The sequence below is a fragment of the Phragmites australis genome, chromosome 16 (genome assembly GCF_958298935.1).
Source record: "Phragmites australis chromosome 16, lpPhrAust1.1, whole genome shotgun sequence".
Taxonomy (NCBI): Eukaryota; Viridiplantae; Streptophyta; class Magnoliopsida; order Poales; family Poaceae; genus Phragmites; species Phragmites australis.
The window spans coordinates 12963854-12980230 of NC_084936.1; the positions used below are offsets into that span (position 1 = coordinate 12963854).

The 16377-nt window shown below is 52.4% G+C and overlaps 1 protein-coding gene across 1 annotated transcript; it reads left to right on the plus strand.

The window, feature by feature from the left end:
• Nucleotides 1-14404: 14404 nt before the first annotated feature.
• Nucleotides 14405-16156, plus strand: LOC133895064 (uncharacterized). Its single transcript, XM_062335266.1, has 3 exons — nt 14405-14797; nt 14847-15559; nt 16150-16156. Exons 1-3 carry the CDS (start codon nt 14405-14407, stop codon nt 16154-16156), a joined length of 1113 nt encoding a protein of 370 aa, XP_062191250.1.
• The last annotated feature ends 221 nt before the right edge of the window (nt 16157-16377 follow it).

A 16377-nucleotide genomic window follows, 5' to 3' on the forward strand; every position in this document is an offset into this window, starting at 1 on the left:
AGCAGAGCAAGCTCCTCCTCTCTTCTGGTTTGGTGGCTGGTGGCATGGATCCGATTGTAGAGAATTTACTATAGCTAATTTTACTGAAGCATATAGTATCCATAAGAGCACAGCACTGATTATAGTGTAGTATGAGTACTATATCAGTACTCTATCACTACATCTTTCCTATATATTTTCAATCTAATGGCTCACATCATGGGTAAAATCACGGTAGAGTTTAGAGGATCCTAGTGCGCCGGCAGATCTACTAGGGACAGGTGTTACTTCGAGATCTTGGCTGGTTGGAGCCTCTAGCCCGCATAAAATAGGTGAAGGGGAAGTGGGGAGTTACACACTCACCTAAGATATGGAGAAACAGGGAGGGATGGGCAAGTGGTTGCGTTTTGTTTTCGTGCTCTGCGCGCTACATTCCACTCTCGACTCTCTCCTCTCGTGTGCGTTGCCGCCCCTCGGTGGTCGGCACGGTGGGTTACGGCGATCATCCGACTATACGAGTGTCATCTCTGGTGATAACAGTAAAAATACATTTTTGTAATAGAAAGATGCTTAGCACACACATCTTTTTCACAGATTTCACATTCAGTAATTGTTATAGTACATTAGATTTTCTTGTCCGTCAAAAATGATGTACATGTGTCTGTAGAACTGCATTTTTGTCTAATAATAGGCGTGTGGCTTTTACATAGTAGTGCATTTAACATTGAGTAATGTACCAGATATATACATTATATATGGTCAACGTGGCAGTTTTGGTTTTTTTTATATTTTTTAGGTAAGGTGGCTGATGTTCATATCAAGGGGTGTTATGAATCAATTTGGAATTCAGCACAGGCCCATAATCGTGGCTTATCCAAGTTTGGTGTACATCAACTGAGCTTGATAGGGTCGACATTCGTAGCAAGATATGGCCACATTCTAGACAGCTTATGATCCTAGGAAACTATAAGTTGTCTAGAAAAAACTTATGTCCGGCTATGGTCAGAAGCCTTTTCTATTTATATTGGTACTACAAAGCTGGAAAAGAGGCTTCTCAAGCTTCTCACCATCTTACCTGGTAGCTAAAATGTCCCTAAACTTCATCCTATTTAAAAAAAAATACCACTCACTATATATACAGAAAAACTCTCCCGTCTTGATCCAATCCCGCCCGCGCGTGCCCATCTCCTTCTAGAAAGCTCAGGCTTGTGCATAAACCAGCTTAAACTTAACTGTCCATAGGAGCTCCTATCTAAGAAAGCCTTGAGAAGCTCATGTCCTCTAAACGGTTTCTAAAGTTGAATTTATTGTCCGTAGAATGGTGAAAAGTACGTAAGATAAATTGGTGTAGTCTAAATTAACTACATGGTGTATTCTTACTTTGTTTCTCGTTTAATTGATAATATCATTATTTTAGACTGTTTTTTACGCGGTTTAGCATTAAAATAAGAATAGAAAATGCTACATTATGATAATTTTGAAGTGCCATATCAAATAAGGGGAAATTTGACTAGTTTTTTTTTCCAACAAAAGTGGTTACAAGGTATCAAGAGCATCACATGTTGTAGCCATTCACCCTCATCCTACAAAACTCGTAACAATAACATCATATATTTGGCCCATAGTACCATCATCTACAGGTGCATTATTGTCCACAATTATTGGAGCTAGCATATCCTTTTGAACATATTCTCCTCCCTCAAACCTCTCGAAATGCTCATCACGTAGAGTGCTATCATGAATGAAATTATGTAAACACATGCATGCAGAAATTATCATCTTTTGCTTATCAATTAGGTAGCTTGTATATCACATATGCTTTTGAGTTACATTACCGTTTTCTTTACTCACATTTACGTAAATATACTATATGTTAGCTTATTCTTGTTGTAAGCCTACATATCATTATATTTTCCACACTTACTGAATGCGGCATATGCTCACACTTGCTATTTTCTTTATCCTATGCGACATGCGTGATACTTCTCAATGAGTGAAGATGTTGAAGGTTGTCAAGACGAGGTTGTGATGTTCTAGGCGCGTGTCTCCTAGTCGATTGCCTGCGGTATTTTTGGGCACCAGTGCTTCTATTTTGCTACAAATATCTACATAGAAGACAATATATGTCAATTGTTGTAAGAGTTTAACATTTATTCTATAAAATTATTTCTTTTGTTACTTCACATGTGACGTCCTTATGTGTGTTGAACATCCTGTGCACACGTAAGCTGTATCTGGTTTTTTCCGTTAAAACCGAGTGTGATACCTTGAGGGCCTTGAATGTGGCATGGCACTCTAGAGTCCACCTGAAAGGGTTGGAGCCCCTCGGCACTTTGAAAAATGGAAGCCCATGCTCAGCTGATTTGGCGAGAAAACGGCTAAGGGCTGTAAGGCGGCTGGTCAAATGCTGGACCTCCTTTGAATTGGTGGGAGGTGACATTTCCATAATGGCACAGATATTGCCAGGGTTAGGCTTGATGCCCCTTCGGGAGACGAGGTATCCTAGCAGCCTGCCAGCCTTGGCGCCAAATACTCACTTCTCCAGGTTAAGATGCACGCCTTCCTCCCGGAGGATGTTAATTGTTTCTTGTAGGTCGGCGACGTGGCCGGTCTTGAGCTTGCTCTTCATAACGATGTCGTTGATGTAGGCCTTGATGTTGTGACCTAGCTGCTGTTCTAGGATCTTGTGTACTAAGTGGGAGAAGGTGGCCCCAGCATTCCAGAGGCCGAAGGGCATCCGGACATAGCAGTATACCCCGAAGGGGGTAATGAAACTAGTCTTGTTCTCATCCTCCCTAGACATCCACACTTGGTGGTATCCGGAACACACGTCCAGAAAGCTCAACAACTCACATCTGGTGGGGGAGTCCATCAGCTGGTCGATACAAGGAAGGGGGTATGGATCTCGGGGGTAGGCTTTGTTTAGCGATGTGAAGTCGATGCACATACGCTACTTCCCGTTTGTGCTTATTGACTAGGACGGTGTTGGAGAGCCACTCGGAGTGAATAACCTCTCGGATGAAGCCAACCTCCAGTAGCTTCTGGACTTCCTCCTTTGAGGCCTTCGCTTGCTAAGGGGAGAGCATGTGGAGCCCCTGGCATACTGGTCTAGCCTTCGGATCGAACCGAAGGGAGTGTTCGATGATGCAACGGTTGACTCTAGGAAGGTCCTATAGGGACCATGCAAAGACATCAAGGTTGCTCCGTAGGACGGTCAGGAGCTAGGCCTCCTTCTTTGGGGTGAGGTATGCCCTAATTTGGAAAGTCCGATCGAGCTAGTCCAGATGTATTAGCACATGCTTTACGTCCCCCTCCGGTCATGCCTTCAGAGGGCCGTGGTGTTCGGGATGCGATGAAGGGGTCTTCAAAGCTATCTTGGGCCACAGTGTGGATGTGGCAACCATGGAGAGGAGCGGGGTATCCGTACTCAATGCGCCTTACCAAATCTTGATCGCTGTGGACGAATATCAGCCCTTGGGGTCCAGGCATCCTCAGGCAAAGGTAGTGTGATGGGAGACGACTCTAAATCTATTCAAAGTCCCTCGACCTAGGATGGCATTGTAGGCATAGGGTATCTTCACGACATCAAAGATGATCACCTTGGTCCGTGTTGTAGAGCCCTCACCGAAGACGACCAAAAGCTCTATATGGCCTACGGCATCAAGAGGGGCCCCATTGAACCACTGTAGGGGCCTGTGGGTTGAAGAGAGCTGGCTTCGCGGAATGCGAAGTTGGTTGAAGGCGTGTATGAAAAGGAGGTCCGTCGAGCTACCTCCATCGACCAGCACCCTCTGGACTTCGACCTCGACAATGTTGGCTAAGATGACCAAGGTGTCAAATTGAGGGAACCTCACCCCTTCGGCATCATCAGAGGTGAACATTATGGGGCGTCGGCCCATCCGGGGGCCTGATAATGGATGTTGGTTGCCCCAATGTGGTTCATCCCACATGCGTAGTCTCGTTGCTACCATTTTGAGGAGCAGCCAGAGCTCCCTCCTCCTATTATGGTGAGTACCACTTGCCTAGCCCGGGGCCCCTTGTTGTTGTACTGCTCCGCAGATGATGGAGGCCAAGAAGGCAGAGCCAGCTGTGGAGGGTTCTATAAAGCCAGGTGATCAATCTGGCAGCTCGTCGTTGGTCTGCGGTCTTCGAGTCGCCCTTCGCTAGCCCCCTCTGCCATGGTGTGGGCTACTTGCCTCCTGAGGTATTCCTCTTGGAAGGTTATGAGAGTTCGACTGTCCTCGGTGATGTACCCCTGTCCCGCCCCAAGCAGAAAGCACCAATGTCCCTCTTCAGGGTACTAGGCCTGGGCGTGGTGTCACTTTGGAAGTGCTTTGGGACGCCTTTGGCCATGGCCCCTAGGAAGGGTTGGGTTCGAAGCCCCATAGCCTTGTTTGATGTTGTGGGCACCACGCGGTTCTCGTTGCCATTCCTTGTGGGCTCCAGAGCCATTAGCCTCCTCGGAACCCCATTTTTCCAATGGAGGAGGAGGGGCGTGTGAGGACCCCGCTTGTGAGTGCAACTTCTCGGGCTTGATGTTGGCGGCTATTGTAGCTTGTGTGAACCTTCGGCTGAGTTTTTCTTCCTCTGTATGTGCGTATTCCTTGAATTTGCACATGAGGGCCTCAACCGAGCGTATGGGGCATCAGTTTAGTCTATTGTATAGGGGCCCTTCGGCCAGACCTTGGGTTGCAATGTCGATGACCGATGAATCTGATATGCCTCTAATCTGGGTCTTGTTTTGGGAAAACCTCTGGAAATAATCCTGTAGAGTTTTGTCTGGCTGCTGCCTGATGATGAACAGGCTTTCGAAGATCACCAGCTCGATGAAGGTGCCCTGAAAATTATTGCAGAAGAGGTCTCGAAGCTAGGCCTAGGCATACATAGTCCCAAACTCCAGTGCTGAGAACCATCGGATGGCTACCCCCTCCACGGCAAGGGGTGTAACACCCTAAAATCAATGTTTGCAATAATTTAAAACTTTGCTAGAAATTTAATAGGTGTTGCAATTTTGTTCTTTAGAAGAAATTAATTTCTAAATTTAAATTGACATAGGTTATATAAGTTTGTTATATTCATGCCGTCGTAGATGCAATAGGTTTTTATGTGTGGAAAAAGTTTGGAAAAATTTGCAAGAAGTCGCTCGTTTAAATCCCCTTTTGAATTTGAAGCAAAATCTAAAAAGAAAAACATTTCAAAAATCGGAAAAATTTCCGGGCCGAATTCTTCCCTAGCCCACCTCTCTCCTTTCCCCCACGTGGGCTGCGCCCCTCCCCCCCCCCCCCCCGCGCCAGCCCGTTAGGCTGAACCGACCCCTCCCCGCCTTCACCCACCGCCAGGTGGGCCCCACCCAGCCAAGCCAGCTCCCCGCCCCGAGCCACTCCCCACCCGCCTCTCTCTCTGTGCGCGAGCACGGGACAAACCGACCAAGCCGAGCCACCACCCGCCGGCTCTCCTTCCGCTTCCTCCCGCTGCCCGAACCCGACCGCCCCAATCCCGCCATCGTTTCAAATCGGCGCCACCCCGCACCTTAATTCGCCAATCAAAGCGCATGGCCGAGATGCCCGCCTCATATTCACTCGATTCCAGCCATTTCCCCCTTGAACGGCCCTCTAAATTGTGTAAACAACTGCATTATTTCCAATTAGGGCTGTTGGCCAAATCGCTTCAAATCCGCCCGATTCTCCCCTTGCCTCGGATATTTAAGCCGGCCATTGACTTCCTTGCAACGTTCATCACCCCTTTCACCCTTTTTCCCTCTTTCTCCCGCACGGAATCGAGCTCAGCGCTATGTCCTCTACGCTGCTGGTGAAATGCACTGCCGCCCTCTCTCTCCTTTATTCCGAGCCAACACCGGCCATTCTCACATGCTTACCGTCCTCACAGGACCCCAAGGAGTTGATCCCGGAGCTCGCCGTCATCATTGAGCCACCGCAACGCCGTCCCCACCGTGACCGAACACCGCCGCCCACCATTCTCCATCGCCGACCACCCTCTGACCTCCTATGTCAGTGTGAAGCCCACTATGAGAACCCCCGTGCTCCCCTCTCTCTTATGCGCTTTTCCCTGTCAAGTTTCGAGGTCGGATGCGCATTTTCATGCGAGCTCCGGCAAAGCTCCGGCCGCGCGCCACCGTCGGCCGGCCACCGACGCTGTGCAGCGCTGCCGGCCTGAGTTCAAATTCCCCTCTATCACCCCGAGCTGTTCGATCTTGATCTAGTGTTCCAGATCGCGTACCCCTTCATCACTTCATAACCGGGTCACCGTGGACATGGATCGGCCTTTTAGGCCGTGGTCCATGAGCCAGTGGACATTTTCCATGAGCTTTTCCATTGAAAAAAAATCAGTTTTGATTTATGACATTATAAATGGAATTTTCAGTATAAAATCAATTCGGTTTATTCTCTAAAAATCAAGTAAAATTTGCAGTTAGGCCCTTCAAAAGCTCAATACTTGTAGCTCCGATTTGGGCGATTTTCGCGCCCAAATATTCGTAGCGATGTGTAGAATCTTTTTATAGGGTTCTTAACTACTTTTAGTACTGTATGGTGTACTGTTCTTAGAGTTTTTACTTGTGCACTTTTTCCGGTGTTTCGCTTAGGAGGAGAGCAGTTCGGTAATCTCCAAGATCAAGCTTTCGAGGATTTTGAGAAACCCTTCATCGAAGGCAAGTGTCCTTGAGCATTTTGCCCCTATTTTAGGATTTATGCGTAGATGTTTTATGCTTCAAATGCATGCTTGTCTAAATTGAAATCCCATGTTAGGGTTTACTAGTTTTTAATTACTATTCCTTGTCACCATTGTTAAGTCAGGATATAAAATGGGTAGAATATGCTAGTGCAGTCGTGATTGGGAAAAATGATAATATTGACTAATGATTATGCAACAAGAATCGGGAAGGGTAATTTTGTAGAAATATGGTATAGGGATCCCAACAAAATGGTTGTTTGATGATGGTGCGGGAATGCACGTGTGCCGGTAGTGCACAGTTGGTTGTGGTTATTCCTGTGTGGGGTCTTAAGGACTGGTTCTTGAGCATGTAACCAAGTTATTTCTGCACAACCACACGGCCAATATGGGTATGGCCTGGCCAACTAACTAGCCACCCCTCTGATTCTGTAGGCACTGTTGGACGGTTAAGTGGCACAAGAGGGGGCTTCTGCAGCGATGGAATCGTCTGTTAGCGGTGAAACCTCAGTGGGTGCCTGCAGGTTAGTGGGAGCTCTATAAAGGCCTTGTAGTAGACCTCGACTCCACACCTCGGAAGTGCGAAGCAACACGGGAATCACGACTCGTGGGGAAAGTTGTGCAAACTCTGCAGAGTATCAAAACTGATCGATCAGCTATGCTCACGGACAAGAGCGAACTTGGACTTCTTCAGGATTAGTTGGAACTAGGGTTGGTATGGTTGGTCGGGTAGCCAGGTAATGGAATTACCTGGTGAGTCTTAGTAGTCGGATGTAATCCGATGAGTCAATCCTTTTGTCATACTTGTGTTTTTCACCTAAATAGGATGCCTGATGTTGAAGCCATAGGTCATAGTTGCTTAGTGCAGCTAACCCATGTCTAACCTTTCCGTGAGTTGAGCCCCACAGCATGTTTTCCCTGCACTTGCGGAGTACATGTTTGTACTCACACCCATTGCCCCTTCTTTTTCTTCCCCTTTTCCTGATCAGAAGCCATCCAAGCTGCTACCTTCGAAGATGATGACTTCAATTCGGAGTTGCTGTTCTAGGCTGGAGTGCCCCCGGTCGATGCCTGTGGAAGAATGGAAGCCCCGTTGGTGCTGAACATCTCTTTAGTTTTCCACTGTGTTTTCTTTTAGTAGCGTTATTTTAATATTGACACTGTGATGATACACTGATGATGTAGCACATGTATGAAAACTTGATCCTGGCATACGTGTGTTGTGCCTGGTTTTGTTCCTTTAAAACTGGGTATTACAAGGGGAAAGCACTTAGCCATGACAGTCGGTCCGCCTCCGCTGGCCTCTATAGTGAGGGCATAAGAATGGACGAATTCATCAGGGTCTCAGTCGCCCCTGAATTTAGGTAGTTTCAGGGTCCGAGGCACGGCCTGTTGGGGAACAGGCAAGCTACGCTAGCCTAAAACAAAAATTTTCTACTGCATTCATACAGTAAATCATGCTAGTAGGAGATCATAGATCGTTACCGCTCGACGTGCAGTACAGTAAAAGAAGAGTTGGAGTAGACCGATCCAACATCGTGTGCGTCAAACTCCTCTAACAGCTTCTCGATAAGATCTGCGACCAGCCCCGTGCAGGTGGTCACGCTCCTCGACCAACTCTGAGTAGGTGGTCATGCTCCTCGACCAACTCCGAGCAGGTGGTCATACTCTTCGACCAGCCCTGCATAGGTGGTCGTGCTCCTCGGCCAACTCCGAGCACGTTGTTGTGCTACTCGACCAACTCCGAGCAGGTGGTCGTGCTCCTAGACCAACTTCGAGCAGTTGGCAATCAGTCCTGAACACATCATGTACAACTCGCCGAGAAGATCAATGCCGTAATAGTACCAGCACCTCTACGGTATCTACACGTACTGGGCAGAAACACCGAGCGCCGATGTGCTAGCACCGCATGCACGGCTAGGGTTTTGGGAGATCGTGTGGAAGGCTACGGCTAGGGTTTCAGAGTGACTCAACCTCAGCATGCCTTACCCACACCTCTCCTAATATAGAGCTCGTCAATGGGCTCCCACGTTGGAAGCCCTTTAGGACTCTAACTTCTCATGGATCACAATCCAATCAAAACCCATATACGAATCCAATTCGCATGTTTTGTTCCAACCCATTAGGTGTGTGACCCGTTTGGTTTATGTACAAATGTCTACGACTCGGAAACTCATTCCAAACCGAAATCAATAGCGGTCCCTAGCAAGACATGTTGACTCCCGAGTATACATAAAAGATCATATCGATTGAACCTTGATATACACATGCATCGATCCCTTGCCTCACAATACCAGTCAAGCTCAAGGCGAGATACGTGCCACCCTTATGATAGCCCGACCATTCACTCGATCAAGTAGTAGATTCATCATTATTAACTCTTTAATTATATTGGCATGGCCATGCACTTTCTCAATCCAACTACCTCAAGGGGCCCAGAGATATCTATCCCGTTATCAAGAAGGGGCAAACTACATCTTGATCGCTCATACCCCACGACATGTTTCATGAAAACCCGAAAACTACCTTTATGACTACTCAGTTGCGGAATAGTGTTTGACAGCCTCAAAGTATGGCACTACACATTCTGGGGATCAATGATAATCACAAGTCTAAGGATTCTACAGGTACACTATTTGAGATAACAACTGATGGCACATCATAAATAACAATCCCAGCAGTATCTCAAGGTGGGTCTATCCAACATCATGTTCTCTAATATAAATATCCACATTATTGACCTAGTATCTCTATAAATATCCATGAAACGTGATCATCAATCAATACATGTGATAGTCTTATGTATCATTACAATGATATGCAACCAGGGATCGACTAAGAATAACATCATGATATAAATAAAGAGTTTCATGAGCAAGTCACATACTTGTCAATCAATGTAAACAATAGTCATTCTTGAAATAAAACATTATTCGGTAGTACATGAATATAGATTGTGATACAACCATCTCTATGATTACTTCTAGGGCATATCACCTTCAATCTCCCACTTGCACTAGAGTCAATCATGTAAGTATCTAATACCCATAGCTCTCATATGTGCCTCATGCTTGGGTCGCGGGAGTGGCTTTCTCAACGGATCATAAATATTGAAATCCGTGTGCACCTTGCATATCTTCACGTCACCCTGATCTAAAATCTCTCAAATAAGGTGATAGCGCCGTAGTATGTGCTTGGACTTCTAATGCGACCTAGGTTCTTTGGCTTGCGCAATGGCTCCACTATTGTCACAATAGAGGTCCATTGGACTAGAAGCACTAGTCACCACACCTAACTCAGAGACAAACTTTCTAATCCAAACAACCTCCTTTGCAGCTTCAGAAGCTGCAATATACTCGGCCTCCATCGTGTAATCGGACACTGTTTCTTGCTCAGAACTCTTCCAACTCATTGCTCCTCCATTGAGGCAAAACACAAAACCAAATTGCTATCTCGAATCATCCTCGTTGGTTTGGAAGCTAGCATCAGTGTAACCATTTACAACGAGCTCCTCCTCATCTCCATAGACTAGGAACATATCCATAGTTCTTCTCAAGGACTTGAGGATATTCTTTATTGTTATCTAGTGAGCTTCACCCGGGTTTGGTTGGTATCTACTCGTAACACTTAGAGCATAGGAGACATCTGGGTGTGTACAAAGCATGGCATACATGATGGACCCGATAGCGACAGTGGTTGAAGCTCGTCCTCTTGACCTCATCAGTGGTCGAAGGACACTGACTCCTGTTGAGAGTGATGCCATGTGACATTGGCAAGAAACCTTTCTTGAAATCCTGCATATTAAAACTTTTCAATACCTTGTCAATGTATGTACTTTGGCTTCATCCGATCAGTCTTCTCGACCTATCTCTATAGATCTTTATGCCCAATATGTATGCTACCTCTCCTACATCTTTCATTGAAAAACTCTTTTGCAACAAAGATTTGACAGCATCAAGCATCAGAATATCATTCTCGATCAATAATATGTCGTCTACATATAAGACCAGAAACACAAGTGCGCTCCTACTAACCCTTTTGTAAACACAAGGCTCTTCTTCATTCTTGATGAAACCAAACTCTTTGACAAATTCATCAAAACAAAGATTCCAACTCCGAGATGCTTGCTTCAGCCCATAGATGGACTTTTGCCTCTTGCATAGTATTTTTTGGATTGACAAAACATACAGGCTGTGTCATGTACACATCCTCACTTAGGTTTCCATTAAGGAAAGCTGTTTTGACATCCACCTACTATATCTCATAGTCATTGTCGGAGGATTAACTCCTGTCGCAGGGATCCCGAGAGACCTCTTTTTAGAGATTCGGCCGGGGGGATGATCCTGAATAAGTTCATCGGAGAGATGAATGAGAGTAAATGCAACAGCCGGTGGATGGGGGTGATGATCTAGTGCAAAGAGGAGTAAATGCATCGGAATTTAGACACTCCTTCTTGTGCGTGCCGACTCTTTTATGCACTCGCCGGCTGCGACATGCCCCAAATGGGAAGGAGGGGGGCACAAGTTCCAAGTCGCCATGACTGGGAAAGGCGTCATCATTTCTTCTGGGTGAAGTGACGGGGGCGTGGGAAACACGGCGCACGCCTGGTCACTTGTCACCATAAATGCCCTGGCAACAGGCGCCGTAGAGAGGGCCCACCGGGCAGCCGCAGAGCAACCCGGCGTGCCCGACCTGTCTTGTTCCTCTGCCACAGCAGGGTGGCAGACGGAACGCCTTGATCCTGGCGATGTTATCCCGAGACACACCGGATGATACGGGACGGGACCCGTGCAATTAATGGCCCCACGCCTCTCTGCCAAAGCATGGCAGGAACTGACACTGCGGCGGGAGCAGTTGGGGATGTCAGGCCACGCACGCTCATTAAATGCGGCCTCGGACCTCTGACTGATTGACACCTCATCAGCGGGCCCCTCGGGGGCCTTTCTGGGTCGTCGGGGCACCGAGTGCTCAGGGGTACTGTTCACCTCCCCGAGCACTCTCTCCCGAGAATGCCTATCCTTGCCCTCGGGGTACCGGGTGCTCGGGGGCACTGTTTACCTCCCCGAGCACTCTCTCCCGAGCACTCTTGCACGAACCTTCGGGGAACCGAGTGCTCGGGGGCTGCCACGTGCAACCCCGAGCACTCTCTCCCGAGCACTCTTGCATGAACCTTCGGGGAACCGAGTGCTCGGGGGCTGCCACGTGCAACCCCGAGCACTCTCTCCCGAGCACTTTTGCACAGATCTTTCGGGGAACCGAGAGCTCGGGGGCTGCCATGTGCAGCCCAGAGCATTCTCTCCCGAGCACTTTCACACTGACCCTCGGGGAACCGAGCGCTCGGGGGCTGCCGCACGCAGCCCCCGAGCACTCTCTCCCGGAACTTAGCTCTTTTGATCGTCGGGGGACTAGGGTTCTCGAGGGTGACTGGGCACTTCCCCGAGCACTTTCTTCCTGGAACTTAGACTTTACGGATCATCAGGGAACCGGGGTGCTCGGGAACCAGTGACTGTGGCCCCGAGCACCTTCTCCCGGGACTTGAACTTTCCTCACCCCGTAGGAGGGACCTTGCGGGATGGCGACACGTGGCAGATGGCTGGCCTATCCTCGGGACTCAGGGACCCCCGGTTCCTGATACACCGACAGTAGCCCCCAGGCCCATTGGCAGGCGATGGCACGGAGACCGCGGATGGGCCCTTCATCGCGAACGAGGCTGAGGCTGGCGTGGACGCCACATGGCAAGCTTTCAAGAGGTGGCCCTTTAGACCCGGGCCTCTGGTACGGCCCAACGGGGAGACGAGTGGACGCGCGTCCACACAACTCCCGAAGGGCATGACAATGGGACGGGCGGCACGCGCGGCTGCCGCGCAGATCGAGGAAAATACGCCTGGCAGTTGCTGACACCGCACGACCAGCGGGAGATTCGCCTGGCAGTTGCGTCGACCGAGGAAATCGTCCCGCCAAGTGCACTGTTGGCAGGGGACGTTTGAATTCTTTGAGATATAAGAGGGGGAGGGGATCGATCCGCCCCCCTCTTTACGCCATCTTGCGATCTTGCTCTCGTTTCCTTCGCGCTCCTGAGCCCCTAGAATCCCTTAGGCGATCAGAGCGCTTCTCTTTCTTCCTCTCCATCACCCAGACAACCTCCCCCTCCGACGAGATGCCGAGAGCTGGAGGAAGCCGCCGCGACAGGACACCGGACAGCGTGCTGCCGGAGTCTCGCTTGAAGAATGAGGAGGCGGCGGAGAAAATCAGGAAGCTGCTGGTCCCCGAGGGCCAGCAGGGGGCCTCGGTGGTGACGCCGGCGAACTTCCCACCGGCGACGACCATCCCCGGGCACATTGTCTTATGCACGTCCTTCGTGGCAACGGGACTGGTGCCGCCGTTCTCGACATTCTTCCTCCAAGTCCTCGACACCTACGGCGTGCAGTTGGTGCATTTGAGCCCCAACTCTGTCATCGTGCTGGCGGTGTTCGCGCATCTGTGCGAGATGTTCGTCGGAGTGGCACCTTCAGTGACGCTTCTTCGACATTTCTTCGTCCTGCGACCGGCCGAGAAGAAGAGGGGGTACTCCAAGGTGGACGTCGCGGGGTGCTGCAACCTTCGGCTACGAGACGGCATGGGGGAGCGGTACATCCCCCATGTGCTACGAAGCAACTGGGAGGAGTGGCGGCGGGACTGGTTCTTCGTTGACGTCGACCCCCATGACCGTCTTGCCCTACCGGAAGTGGCGGCGGAGCCCCAGAAGTCGACGTGGGAGGCACCACCGCCGGAGGACGCGAGGTTGGTGCCTGTGTTCGAGCGCATCAGATTCTTGCACGACGCCGGGCTGACCTCGGTGATGGTGGTGGCGGACTTCTTGCGCCGCCGCCTGACGCCCCTGCGGGAGCGGGCCCGGCCGTGCTGGCTCTACACCGGGCCCGAAGACATCACCCGGACCCAAATCGGCGCAAGCTGGGACCTAGGCCCAGCGGAGCTGAGAGGCATGATCCGGGTGGTGACCGGCGTCGAGGACGCGAGCCGGGCGGAGCTCCCGTGGCTGGAAATGGCGCTCTACGCCAACCCCGAGTGCACAACGATCCAGGCAAGGCTGCCGGAGTTCGACGCCCAGGGGCTCGTCGACCGACCGAGGAGCCGGAGCCCCGAGGCCCCCGAGCTCCCTAGGCTGGATGAGGCGGCCAGCGAGGGGGCCACGAGCAGCCCAGTGCGGACCGGTGGCCCGGGCGCCGCCAGCGGTGGGGCCGCTGCGGGCAGCAGCCGTCGCACCGAAGGAGGAGGCACTGCCGACAATGGAGCGGCGGTGGCGCCGGAGGACCGGGGGAAGCGCCCTCGGCTCTACATTCCTATGCCGAAGTCCCCGCCGTCGCCATCGGCGGTGGCGGCGTTCCCGGTGCTGGAGCCGCGCCTCATTCGGATGGGGCCCGATCCGGCACCCGGAGAATGCGCGGCGGCCCCGCCGAGCCCCCGGCTGAAGAGAAGAAGGGAGGACTCTGGGCCGGCCTTGTCGGGCCCGGAGTTCAGGCTCCCGGCGACCAAATGGCAGTACCGGGGGACTACGAACGCATAAGTCTCATTCTTCGTTTTTTCTTGGGCGCGCTTCACCCGAACTAAGCTTCGGTTTTGATCTTCGTCTGTCTCCTGCAGGCCGCCCACGGGTGCCGCCGAGGTTGAAGGAGCGCCAGCGTCGGCGCCAGCACCCGAGCCAAGCCGGCCGGCGGAGCCGAGGTAGGCAGACGTGGTGATGGAGGCGGGGACGGTGGAAGTGGCGGCCGGGCCAAGGCCAGTGGACGCGGCGTCCGAGGCTGGGATGGCAGAAGTGGCGGTCGGGCCAAGGCCAGTGGACGCGGCGGCTGAGGCGAGGACGCAGCCGTCACCCGAGCGCCCGGCGTCGGTCGAACCTACCCCGGGCGTGCCGAGCCCGGGGCGGATGATGGCGTTGCAGCCTTTGGGGTCCCCTAACCCCCCGGAGGAGGCTCGCGGGGAACCCAACGCCCAACCGGTGCCCGACCGGCCTGCCGACCCCTTCCTGGTCGCGATCGAGTGCATCCAGGTGGCGGTCGAGCGGCTGGGCGCGGCGGTGGACGTGAAGGAGGAGCAGCTTGAAGCGGAGCGCGCCAGGCTAGACTTGGAGAGGGCGCAGCTTGCGGGCCTGGCGCTCCTTCGAATCCTGCCTCACCGCGTAGCGCGCCGCCAACGAGGAGGAACAAAACGCCGTGGAAGAGAACCACGCGGCGGCCGCGCGGGAGCAGAAGCTTTTGGAGGATACCCGCGCAGAGATCGCGCAGGAGCGGGAGGTTTTGGGGAGCGCCCACGCAGAGGCTGCGCGGGAGCGAGAAGACGCCGCCCGCCTGGCTGAGGCATCGCGGCACCAGGCTGCCAAGGCCCTTGCCAGGGAGAGGCGGGCGCAGGAGCGGGAGGAGGCAGTCGCGAGCCGCGAGATGGAGGCGGAGGCCCTCGAGGCCGACCTGACCTATCGGGAGGGCGAGGCCGCCCGGGCTCACGCTGACTTCCAGCTTTGGGCAGCGGACCTCCAGAGCATTGAAGGGGACCTCCGATGCTGGGAGGCGGATGTCGCCATCCGGGAGTTCGACACCGAAATCACGGCGGCGGACCTGGGCGCCCGGGAGGACTTGCTATCCCGTCGGGAGGGTGAGGCTGCCGAGGCGGCGGTGGCCGTCGCTGCCAGGGAGGAGCAGAATGCTAAGCACGAGAAGGAGCTGATCGCCCGCGAGCAGGCTCTGTCCGAACTGGTGGCTCAGGCGAAGCAGGCCGCCGGCCCTGCACCCGACGCCGGGTCTTCTGGCGCGGCCGGGGGCCAGGGTCTCGAGGAGCAGCTGCGGGCCGCAAAGGAGAGGCTCGAGGCTGCCTTTGCCGCGCGGGTCAACCTGCAGCAGATGTTGGAGGACGTACTCCGACGGATGCGGCGGTCCGTGGCGAGGGCCGGCCTTGGGCGACTCGTCGTGGACGAGAAGGGTGATGCCCCCGGACGACACGTCCTGGGACTTCAGTAAGTCTGCGAGCGCCTCGAGGCGCTGCTTTGGGCCGTCCAGGAGCTTGCCGCCCGGGAAGGACGCAGCTTGGCCCAAGCGGTGGCCGAGCACATTCTGGCCTGCTACCGGAGCAGAGACTCGAACTTCCTGCTGGAGCCAGCGCGGGAACAAGTAGTCAAAGCCGTGGGAGAGGCCGCCCAGGAAGCGGTTCGGAGCACCGCTGCTGAGGTGGCGGCCGGCTTCAGGCGGGAGGTGCCGCCGCCGCCAGCCCCCGGGATGGCCAAGACGACTCCGACGCCGATTCTGCCTCCGATTAGGCTTTTTTAGTAGTTTCCTCTTCTTTTATTTTTGTCTTGATGTAAATACGGGAGTGATCCCTCAGAAATGATTGTATTCCCTTTGTAAATATAATGGAAGCTTTTCTTCGGGCTCGCAACTCCGATATTCTCGAGTACTTAGTGCTTTTTCTGATGTTTTGCCTTGATGTCCCGGGTAGTACTTAGTCGGTCTGACCCTGATCTTTCTGTCCCCGAGAACGAAGTCGTCCCGATCATCCTTCTCGGCGCGTTCAGCCCCCGAGCCCTCGCAAGTCCGCATCGGCTAAGTCAAAAGACAAAGACACGAACTTCCTTGCTCAGGAGATAGGTCGATCCAGCGCGGAGCACGCCATGACCGGTGAACACTTTTTCACCTTGCGACCACTCAGTCAGCTGACCGGAGACAC

Bases quoted from the DNA above. Each gene is read 5' to 3' on its own strand.
- LOC133895064 (XM_062335266.1), top strand. From the start codon at position 14,405: ATGGAGGCGGGGACGGTGGAAGTGGCGGCCGGGCCAAGGCCAGTGGAC. The intron at 14,798-14,846 runs GCGCAGCTTGCG...CTCACCGCGTAG, and splicing joins CCAGGCTAGACTTGGAGAGG to CGCGCCGCCAACGAGGAGGA.